The following is a 12,418-nucleotide window of genomic DNA, read 5'->3' on the forward strand; positions in this document are numbered from 1 at the left end:
GATTAGGAAGGGTTTAGAGGAACATGGGCCAAGTGATGGCTAATGGGACGAGATTAATTTAGGATATTTTGTCAGCATAGACCAAAGGGTCTGTTTCCCTGCTGTACATCTCTATGACTCTATTGCAACAGCAGTGAGTGGTTTTAATTTTCTCATAAGTTGGACGAATCGAATTGCCCAGCGTAGGAAGAGTTCATAGTCTATATTTAAGCCAGATTGTCATATCAATATGTTCTGGAATCAGCCTGGGCCTAAACTATGCCAGAAATGGAAATGAGACAGGATTTATTTTTGTGCCATCTGCAAATTTGACGAATGTACATTCAATTTTCTCGCCTGAGTCATTAATATATATCGGAAATGATATATATTAGTCATATATTTTGTCCCCACCATTGATTCCTGTGGCATTCCACCAGTTACAGGTTTCCATTCTGAAAACACTCTCCTTCTCCTAACTGTCTGTCTGCTATTATTGGAAAGTCATTAATCATTTCCATTATGGGTACAATACAGACGACACCAACTGTCACTTCCTGCTAAAAAAGATACTATTCTGCAGCATCTGATGCAATTCTACCTTGTGTTAAGGGCAAGAGAAATATGTCCTCTCCTGTCGACGTGTATACGAAAATAAGAGGAATTATTTCTCACTTTCGCCTTCCTTAATTTACAATTATATTAAACTTGAAGCACTTTCTATCGTCTTTGACTATCTTCGCAAGTCAACGAATCTTCAAAGGAGTCCTTTTTCTGAAGCCTAGCACTGTTGCATTGTGGGGAACGTGGTAATCAATTTCTGCCAAAGTCTCGACAAATAATAATGTAACAACGATCATCACGGCTTTCCGTTAAGTCGTTTCAGGATTAAACTGTCTCCCCAGGTTACTGAGCGAATTCGCTGCTTTTCTTCAAAATTGTGGCACTTGAAATGTTAACATCTTCTGAGAGTCCAATAAAAAAGGATTTCCGAATCTCCCTCCGTACTGAGCCTCCGGCAAATCCAATGTCCACTCGATACCGGTCTTCTGACTTTGCAATATTGTGTCTCCGAGAGCGCAGGACACTGTCTTATTCCTTCAAACATGCACTGTACCTCCCTGCTGCCCCTCCGACAACGTAACACTCTGTCAATACTTCTCCTTTCAGTCCAGCAGAACTTCTTTTGCTCTGCACTGAGTGTCGCTCTCGGTTGTGCTTTAGTTGTAATCATGTGATTTAAATGCAATAATCTCAGTGGCGAGGGCGCGGCCTAGGGGGTCTCAGTTAGTATATAAATACACGCAGGACTGCTTAAGCTTCTTCCAACTGAGCAAATTGCGAAAACAATATCACCCGGTGATATTCTATAAAACAGCTAGAACATCAGGAGGCAGAGACTGGGATAGAATGCATTTGGGCTCGATTTCATGCATCATTATTTTATTGTTGCCGTGTAAGTTCCTTGGCCCTCCCACTGAATTTACTGAGGTCATGTTCAGAGATATTGGAAATGTTAGGAATTACAGTATTAATTGTCGTTAGTGGTGAACTGGTCAGGGAAAGGTTTTTGGAACATTTAACAATTGAGTGGTGATTGTGAAAGGGCAATTGTTGGATCTCGGCGATGAACCTCCGAGGCACATTAATAATGGTTTGCTTTCGAAAGCGTTGCCAGTAACTTTAAAAGCAAGTTTTCCTTTTTCTTCTGTTACATAGATGTGATCTCTCAGGAGCATCGGATCTTCCAATCGCCAACTCAATTATCTGTTGAATGGGGAAAAGGCGTGAGCTTGGACTGCCGACAAAGTCAGTCGTTAGAGTACATGTATTGGTACCAACAGAAGAAAGGTGGAGGACTGCAAATGCTTTTGCGCTCATATGGCTATGACAACAATATAGTGAAAGAGAAAGGTGTCTCTGATCGGTACCAAGCAACAAGGAATGGTATGCAAAACATTAACTTGAACATAACTGGGGCGATTACAGAGGATGAAGGGATATATTACTGTGCTGCCAGTAGTGCCACAGAGGCGCAAGTAAGTGATCCTTCAGTTCAAAAACCTACCATACCTCCCACTCTCAGATCCACAGTAATAATGGAATCGCACGTTGACAATCGTCAACACACAAGGACATAAAAACTAAGAGCAGGGGTGGGTAATTCAGGCTCTCAAACTTGCTTCAATAGGATTCAGTATCATCATGGTTGATCTTATCTCGGTCTGAACTCCACTTTCCTGCCCGCTGTTCATTCCCCTTTAAACCACCACGAATTAAAATATGTTTAGCTGTTCCTTAAATATACTCAGTGTCACGGCGTCCACCATGCTCTCCGATAGCGAATTCCACAGATTCAAGACCCTCTGAGATAAGTAATTTCTCATCTCAGTTTTGAATCTCCCATCCCTTAGCTTAAAACTATCTCTTGGATGTTTTGTCAACTAACATTTACACTGAGGTTCAGAAGGAGAAATTAAGTAAGAAATTAAAATAGTTTTGGAGATCGTGTTAGAGGAGGACAGAGGCCAAGAACTTTAGGGAGGCAGTAACAAACCTGAGGCCCAGAAAGAGAAAGGATGTCGAAGAACTGCAGGCATTATTGAGACAATGCTGCCACCTATCGCTCTGCTTTCGCTATTGCACGTAACTCGTTGATTGGCTAAAACCTGGTTAATTTGGAAAGTAAGAAGAAAGAAAACCGTCTCCATTGCAGCCCCTTCATTAAGGTTTTCTGAAGTAAAGCTTGATATGATCCTAGATGAAACCATCACATTTCCGTTATGAATTGATTCTGGGCTCGGAATGCTTTTGCTTACTATTTACAAAGTTTGATATCTCAGACATATAAGATCCAATTTGCGAACAGACGTCAAAGCAGATCCCATTGATTTCTTAGCAATCCACCCAGACGTTAGTGTCAGTGCGGGTCCCCAAATCTCATGAAACGTTTTCCTCCTTCACAAGGAAATGTAGTCTTTTCCTTTTCCAGAGCTAGATTGCTCTCCAGTTTAAAACCCCTGCCGAATTTCAGATTACGATCCTCGGCCAAACGGTATATGAATCCAGAGTTCCCTCAGATCTATTCTCACACCTAATGTGATGAACCCACTACATTTCCGTTACGAATGAATCTACAAGCATATGGTTTTCATCTAAACCAGAGGGGTTCCAATATCCTGGGTGGGAAATTCGCTAAAGCTATTAAGGTGGGTTTAAACTAATACAGCAGGGGGATGGGAACCAAAATTGTAGGACAGGTACAGAAGAGAATGAGAGTAGGGAGTTCCCAAATCAAGTATCTGACACTGGCAAGCGAGAACCTGGTTGGAAGTGTGTGTACTTCAACACGAGAACCATCCGAAATAAAGTGGGTGAACTGGCAGCATGGGTTGGTACCTGGGACTTCGATGTTGTGGCCATTACGGAGACATGGATAGAGCAGGGGCAGGAATGGCTGTTGCAGGTTCCGGGATTCAGATGTTTCAGTAAGAACAGAGAAGATGGTAAAAGAGGAGGAGGTGTGGCATTGTTGATCAGGGAAAATATTATAGTTGTCGAAAGAATGTTTGAGGACTCATTAACTGAGGTAGTATGGGCTGAGAAAGAAGTCACCAAGCTGGGAGTTTTCTATAAGCCTCCGAATAGTCCCAGAGATGTAGAGGAAAGGATAGCAAAGATGATTCCTGATAGGAGTGAGAGAGGCAGGGTAGTTGTCATGGGGGACTTCAACTATCCAAATATTGACTGGGATCACTACAGTACGAGTACTATAGATGGGTCAGTTTTTGTCCAGTGTGTGCAGGAGGGCTTCCTGACACATTACATAGACAGGCCTACAAGGGGCGAAGCCACTTTAGATTTAGTACTGGGTAACGAGCCTGGCCAGGTGTTAGATTTGGAAGTAGGTGAGCACTTTGGAGACAGCGATCATAATTCTGTCAGGTTTAATTTAGTGATGGAAAGGGATAGGCATACTCCACCGAGCAAGAGTTACAGCTGGGGGAAGGGAAATTACCATGCAATTAGGAAAGATTTAGGAAGCGTAGAATGGGGAAGGAAACTGCAGGGGATGAGCACATTAAAAATGTGGAGCCTATTCAAGGAAAAGCTCCTGTGTGTCCCAGATAAGTAAGTACCTGACGGGCAGGGAGGAAGATATAGAACACGTGAGCCGTGGTTTACGAAGGAAGTGGAATCCCTGGTCAAGAAGAAGAAGAAGGCTTATGTCAGGACAAAATGTGAAAACTCAGTTAGGGCGCTTGAGGGTTACAAGGAAGTCAGGAAAGACCTAAAAAGAGAGCTCAGAAGAGCCAGGAAGGGACATGAGACGTTGTTGGTGGATAGGATCAGGGTTAACCCTAAGACTTTCCATAGGTATGTCAAGAATAAAAGAATGACGAGAGTTAAATCAGGGCCAAACAAGGATAATAGTGGGAAGCTGTGTGTGGAGTCAGAGGAGATAGGGGAAGCACTAAATAAATATTTTTCGACAGTGTTCACTTTAGAAAATGAAATTGTTGGTGAGGAAGATACAGAGATACTTGCATCTAGACTAGAAGAGATTGAGGTTCACAAGGAAGAGGTATTAGAAATATTGCAGAGTATGAAAATAGACAAGCCCCCTGGGCCCGATGGGATCTATCCTAGGATCCTCTGGGAAGCGAGGGAAGAGATTGCCGAGCCTTTGGCATTTATCTTCAAATGATCATTGTCTACAGGAATAGTGCCTGAGGACTGGAGGATAGCAAATGTGGTTCCCTTGTTCAAAAAGGGCAGTAGAGACAACTCTGGTAATTACAGACCAGTGAGTCACACTTCAGTTGTTGGTAAAGTGTTGGAAAAGTGTTGGAAAAGGTTATAAGAGATAGGATTTATAACCATCTAGAAAAGAATAATCTGATCAGGGGCAGTCAGCATGGTTTTGTGAAGGATAGGTCTTGCCTAACGAATCTTATTGAGTTTTTTGACAAAGTGACCAAACAGGTAGATGAGAGTAAACTGGTTGATGTGGTGTATATGGATTTCAGCAAGGCGTTCGATAAGATTCCCCACAGTAGGCTATTATACAAAATGCGGAGGAATGGGATTGTGGAAGACATGGCAGTTTGGATCAGTAATTGGCTTGCTGAAAGAAAACAGAGGATTGTAGTTGATGGAACATGTCCATCTTGGTGTCCAGTTACTAGCGGCATACCGCAAGGTTCGGTGGTGGGTCCATTGCTGTTCGTCATTTTTATAAATGACCTGGATGAGGGCTTAGAAGGGTGGGTTAGTAAATTTGTGGACGACACTAAGGTCAGTGGAGTTGTGGATAGTGACGAAGGATGTAGTAGGTTGCAGAGAGACATAGATAGGATGCAGAGCTGGGCTGAGAGGTGGCAAATGGAGTTTAATGTGGACAAGTGTGAGATGATACACTTTGGCTGGAGTAATCGGAATGCAAAGTACTGGGCTAATGGTAGGATTCTTGGGAGTGCAGATGAACAGAGAGATCTCGGTGTCCATGTACACAAATCCCTGAAAGTTGCCACCCAGATTGACAGGGTTGTAAAGAAGGCATACAGTGTTTTGGCCTTTATTAATAGGGGGATTCTGGAACCAGGAGGTTATGCTGCAGCTGTACAAAGCTCTGGTACAGCCACACTTGGCGTATTGTGTACAGTTCTGGTCACCGCATTATAAGAAGGATGTGGAAGCTTTGGAAAGGGTGCAGAGGAGATTTATTAGGATGTTGCCTGGTATGGAAGGAATGTCTTATGAGGAAAGGCTGAAGGCCTTGAGGCTGTTCTCGTTAGAGAGAAGAAGGTTGAGAGGTGACTTAATAGAGACATAAAAGATAATCAGAGGGTTAGACAGGGTGGACAGGGAGAGCCTTTCTCCAAGTACGGGGATGGCAAACACGAGGGGACACAACTTTAAAGTGAGGGGAGATAGGTATAAGACAGATGTCAGAGGTAGGTTCTTTACTCAGAGAGTATGCCTGCAACGGTAGTAGATTCACCAAGTTTAAGTTCATTTAAGTCGCCATTGGACAGGCATATGAACGTACATGGAATAGTGTAGGTGGGATGGGCTTCAGATTAGTATGACAGGTCGGTGCAATATCGAGGGCCGAAGGGCCTGTACTGCGTTGTAATGTTCTATGTTCTATGTTCTTACCATTTGTTCTTCCTTTCCAGCGTATTTGTTCTACTTCTTAGGTCACTGCTAATGGTCAGGCGATACACCAGCTTCTTAACACAGGTTCAATTGCTGCTCCTCAATCAGGCTGTATCTCGTTGAGACTCAAGTACTGAACTCCAGCATCCATTCAGTGGCACAATTCCAAATCTCCAGCTGCTCCAAGCGAAACCTATTTCCAGCTTCAGAGAACCAGCAAACAGTAGTCGATTAGCAACGTGGTTTCAACTTCTATTGCCCCTGATTTTCGTTCAGCCCCATTTTGTTTATAGCTGCGCCAAGCAAAAGGTTGCATTCCTTTGACCTACTCCCAGCTGCACTGGACAATAAAGGCTTCCAGATCGTCACTTAACTCAAAATTCTTACAGATAATAGCAAAATGTTTTGCTATTTGCTTCTACTCTGACATTTCCATGACGAAACAATTCTTGGCTGACTTTCTGAATTGAGTGACAATCTGTGCTGTTGTTGCTGGGCAAAAATCAGTTATAACTGGCATCGTAATATCTGTGCGTTAAATATTACAGTGCTAGCTCACACAGCAGAAATTCATGCAAGATTGATTCTGTCACACATATGATATGCAAACGTTGCTCAGGAAGCAGATAACCTTAACTCAACACTGGAAGAGATTTTTGTCTATTGCATAGATGTAAGTGCTTCAATTGGTAACCCCCTGACATCTGAGCCAGATCCTTCCAGATGAGGGTCGACTCCTGAAAGTTGGGTACGAGTTGAATGTTGGCAATTTCAACACTAGTGCAGAGGGGGCGCTGCCTTTTTGGAACGTCTGCTTGTGGAACACCACACTGCTGGTGGATTGGGAATGCGGATGTACTGAATAGTGGGAGGAACCAATGAAGTGTTAGTACTTACTGAGCAAGCAATTTCAGAAAGTCAGGACTAAGGACGGCCAGGCAGCAAAGACAGACTACGACACTATCACAGGTTCAATGCTGACAGAGCGCTACATTACCAGACGTTCAGTGATGAGTAAGAGCACCGGGCTGTGGTAGACTGTCTGAAGAACTGTAGTGACTAACCTATGAATTATGAATTAGTAAATTTAAAGTGCCCATTGTAGATAGGTAAATACATCTAGAGTGCTCTATATCAGAGGGACAGCGCTGAACTGTCAATATCAGCGCTGTGGGAACTCAATTGAAAGAGACTGATTCACGAGGGAGTGGTTCACTCGCAAGAGAATCCTGCACAATTGTAATGCCTGAGAGCGCCCTTACTGATGGCTGGTTCGTGCCGAGGAGGTGAAGCATTGTCAGAGGACTGCATAATTTTATTACCAAAAGATCAGTGCTACATGCATCATCAGAGCGGCTTAATTCAAGAAAATATATCAAATTGAAAGCCCATCTGACGTCTTCAATGAAGAAAGTATGTCCAATCATTGAAATGAAGAGCAGGATGATTTCTGCTTGCTATTGCAGGGCCATCATTTTCCCCTCAGCTAACAAAATTAAAAATAGATTTCCTCACTATCGTTCAATATTTTGCTTGTGAGAACATCTGTGCACAATCGGGTGGCTTAAAGGCATGGCATTCTAACCAAAACTCCATCAATAAACACATCGACTTACATCCCATTTATCTTGCCTTGAGAGAAAGAACCGGAAATGACATCACCCACCTTAATAAACCAAGACCTATAAATGGAGAGGCGAGACATACCACCAGCGATTCACCGGCGACTGTCCCTGATGATGTTCACTAGTTATGGTGAGGAAACGTCTGAAAACAACCCTTCCAGCTCAGCGAGCTGACTTATATACTTATCATCAACCTGAGCTACAAATCGCTGACACTGATGAAAACTCCCAAAGTGTTGAGGACGTTTTAATGGAATTATCCATTACTTAATTTAAAAAGATTAAAACAACAATTTCTGAGGTTAACATGATAAAACAACTCGAGATCATCCACAAATCTGGAGCCATTGTAAATATTTTGTCAAAGGCAAGTGTAAGTCCTTTGTCGCTGCTCAATTCTTCAAAAAAAAGTTCAGAAAGCTTATTTCATGAAATGATAAACACAGGTACGAACACACACATTATAAGCAGGACGAGGCCACTCATTGAGTCTGCTCAGGTATTCAGTACGATCATGACTGATATGACAAACAGAACTACTGGAATTTTAAATTGTCTATTGTCGGTATATGTACAAAAATCATTTGGTTCACTAATACCCTGAAGGGAAGAAAAGTTGCCATCCTTACCTGGTCTGGCCCCTACGTGGTTCTAAACCCGGAGCAATGTCCTCTGAATTGGCCTAGTCAACCAACAAGTCCAGGCACTGCCGACGATGCCCTCCTCTCATGCAAGAATAATAAAACAAAATGCCGGTAATCTAACCCCCGCCCTTCATTACTGTACATAGGCAATAATCAGTTCTAAGGACTAAGGACTAAGACATTTTGGGAGTGCGCCTTATGTATTATAAAATGTTTAGAGCTCCCGGAACATGTCGATGCTTGATGTCAATTTTATCCTCCGCCTACGCACTTCCTGTAACTTTGTCAGCATTTCGTTCTTCTCCTTTCATATGTTTGTCCAATCAGAACCCTTGCCGTGGGCTAAGCCTTTTCTCATCACTTCCGGGTTGGATTTATCCATCATTATTTTATATCAATGTTTATTTTGCACTCTAACCATTTTCTTTACGCCGACCCGAACAAACCATTTGACCACAAACAAAACTCTGGCACCTCCAGTTTCTCTCATCCAGGGAACAGTGCATCAATCTGATTGGTTCCTGAAAAGTACAACCATTCAGTTTCTGTCTTTGAAAATCACTTTTACACCTCCTTCAATGACATCACGTTTCTTTCTGTGAAATGGATACCAGACCTATGCACTATGCACATATGGTCGAGTCAAGTTCCTTTATTGGCTTAAAAGAACTTCCCAATGAAATAGTGGGAAGTTAATATTTTGTTCGCAAGGGGAGAAACTACAATATCAATGGTATTGTATTCAATAATTCGTTAACATTCCAAAAGATTAATTAGAGTATTAATTCCATAGCCACTCACATTCAGTATCGAATATGAAATCAGGATAAAAATCTGGTAAAAGCAAGTTAGCATAATTCAATTACATAAATACACTAATACCATAGCGAATTGAGGAACAATGGACGGAAAGCTAAAGGAAGTGCCATGCCTATTTAGATTATATTGCAATTACAAGTAAATAGACATTATCAGCACTGACTCTCATGGTAATTTCAACATTTAAGTATCCTATTAAGGAATGGAACCACATTCATAATAGGAAATATGTAATAGAAATATGACTGTACCTGCATCATTCCACCTTGCAGTTTTGAGATCTCAATTCGATCGAGTTTATGATTTTCATTGAATGTTCTGAGCGTGATTGCAGGCACCGGTTCTGGAAGTTAGTAGATGGCACAAGGGGTTTCCACAACTTAGTGCAAAGGTTATCAATTCTTCTGAATAACGTTTCAATCGTTATGAACTATTGCGCACTTACTTCCATACAGCCGTCACCTCTCTACCGCCAGTATTTGACACCCATGTCCAATTCCTCAATTGTTATTCATTGTTAAACACTTCATCAACGTAGTGAACCTGAAGTTTTGTGCTGCATTCGGTCAAAGATGAAACACCTTAACACACATGACAAACGGTGGAGTTTTCCATGCTACTGTTAGTGGCAGGTGCACGGTGAGCTGGATTGGCTTGAAGTAAGATCAACTGAAATGATAACAACATCGCACGCTTTACGGGAGGCAGTGGCCTGGTAGTATTATCACCACTCGAATTGAACTAGTGTTCTGGTGGCCAACGTTCGAGTCAGATGGTGGAATCTGCTTCCAATTTCTTTTTAAAAGTCTGGAATTAAGAATCTACTTCTAACCGTCAAATCATTGCCAATTGATGGTTGAAACCCCATGTGGCTCACTCATGTCCTTCAGCGAGGAAGAAAAATTAGCTTTTCAAGTGATAAGTTTACCAGCTTACAATGCACTTGATTTACTGTAGATATCAAAGGTCTTTTGGTTGAGAAAATGTGTTAGGTTCCCAGCGTCCTGTACATTTCAGAAAAGATGCAACAAGTAATAGTTCCTCTCTCTCTCTTACATGGTTAAAAGGGCCTCCCACTCGTGTGTCACAGATGGAAAGAGGTTGAATAACCTCCTCCAGTGTCTGTACAACTGAAGATAAAGTAATTGAATGGTCACTTATTTTCAGCTTGAACATGCTGAATAGCCTGTTCTTGTTCCGATGCATATAGCTCCATTGGTTGGATGAATTCCTTAAATCCCTATTATACAAGTTAAAGTGCAGTTGATTGGTTTCCTCTTCCATTTTTTAACGAGCTCTGATGTTGTATGTCCTCCTCAAGTTGCTGTGCTCTATGGTTGACGAGTCCACCCCATTGTCTTATGTATCAAGTTTCAGAAGAGGTTGTGGAGTCCAACTACGATCTAACCAATCCCAAATGACATTGCAAACGAAAGCTGGGCAGAAGGACTTAAGAGGCGGGGTCTTATGCCATTCATACTCGACATTTTTTTTTGTATGAGAGTATTTCACCGTGGGGACAGCAGGGCACTGTGATTAATTCCAATGCAACCTCTGTACAAAAACCTCCTTCGAAACGAGCTCAACAGAAGACAACAAGGTGAATGCACCACCATCACATTTCAATTAAAGCGGTTCAGGGAAATACCATGAAAGGACAATTGTAACTGCAAGGCACTTCTAACGAAACAAAATGCATCATCTTTGTGTCATTTTTCTGAATATTGATCACTCTTCATCCCAACTTCCTTTGACAAGCCTGACAAAGAATCATTGAGCCATTTCTCACATTGCCATTCCATGCAACTTCCTTGGCGGAATTCAAATGCTTCTCCTCCGTTTTTAAAGTATTTTTGTGCTCCACCACCCTTTGAGTGTTCTCATGACTTGACCAGTAACTCTTAATTGCGACAACAGTCCACTTTTAGGTGACCGTTCCATGCTGTTGGAATCTGAGAACATGTGGAGTCAATAACATACTTTGAGATGGGCACCAAATTAACGGTAAGAGAATGAACTTTGTTCACCTCAGAAATTATCTAGCAATAAAAGTTCACAGTCCTCTGAGATCTGAGCTACTTAAAACGTCAGAGACTGTTCTGATATGTGTCAATGCGCCCAATGCAGTACAGTGACAGCATTTATTTATCACTTCCGAGCAATATTCAATTCCAGAGAAGGCATTGATTCCCTCTTCTGATTCACAAAGGAAAATGCCTGGGTCATTCTGGGTCAAGTTGGAGGTGGTTCTTGTAATCTGTCCAATACAAGAATACAACAACGCAATGTTAACGAAGGTGTAACGTGCCATGCAATTAAATTATAATTCTACCCACGCATTCAGAATCTGTTCAGAATAAACTGGTCGACAGGGACCAACATTTAATCATGCGGGTACAGATGGAACCAATAGATTAGAACAACGTCTTAGAGGCAATTACAGCATGCAAGGATGCATTCAGAGGATGCATAACCTGGAAGCATACAAAGTCAAATGAGATTCATATGTTTGATATCAGTATACTTCATTTAGAATGGCATCACACAGACTAAAAAGTGACGCTGTTTTGAGGCTGTCTGTGACGGGGTAGTGTCACTGTGCTTCAGAAGTAAATTATTTCGGGCCAGGCACTAAATTAACAGTTCTGGGTAAGTCATCTATCTTATTTTTTCCCAGTGTGTCCATTAATACTTTATTGATGACTAATGAGCCGAGCCTTTCATATTCTCTCCAGTTCAATACTTGTTTCTTAAATTTTTGCCTGTGAAATGCCGATCTCTTTCATTTCGTAAGAAACAATTCCCGAGACCGTTCATGATTGAGAATTGAACATTGTTCAATTGAACATTGGTCCTGGTACCAAGTTAACAGTCTTAATTAAGTCTACAGTTATTTCGGTTCTAGTATTGATCAGAATCCATGTCAATCTGCAATTGAACATGATGTGGGGGGGGGGGGGGGGGGGGAGAGAGATGTGATACGTTCAAGATTAAAACAAAACATTGATGAGACTTACAACCTGATTCACTCTGTCACTATTTTCTCCTTATTCCAAGTTGCCTTTGTACCTGGATGACTTGCTTGCCCTGTAAGGGCAGTTAAGAGTCAATTATGTTGCTGTGGGTCTGGAGGGCAGACTAGTTGTCCTTTCCTAAAAGGACATTAGTTTACCAGATGATGTTTTACAA

The 12,418-nt window shown here is 41.9% G+C and overlaps 1 gene segment (V, D, J or C); it reads left to right on the forward strand.

Annotated features, from left to right (window-relative positions):
* The first annotated feature begins 1,305 nt into the window (after positions 1-1,305).
* The window catches only part of LOC122542912 (T-cell receptor beta chain C region-like), a 32,808-nt gene continuing 21,695 nt past the window's right edge, over positions 1,306-12,418 (forward strand). Inside the window, 2 exon segments of the C gene segment in view lie at positions 1,306-1,435; positions 1,699-1,926. Of these exon segments, the coding sequence occupies positions 1,390-1,435; positions 1,699-1,926 (274 nt within the window).

Source organism: Chiloscyllium plagiosum, unplaced genomic scaffold, assembly GCF_037043375.1.
Source record: "Chiloscyllium plagiosum isolate Xiang-an unplaced genomic scaffold, Cpla_swu_hap1 HiC_scaffold_47, whole genome shotgun sequence".
NCBI lineage: Eukaryota > Metazoa > Chordata > Chondrichthyes > Orectolobiformes > Hemiscylliidae > Chiloscyllium > Chiloscyllium plagiosum.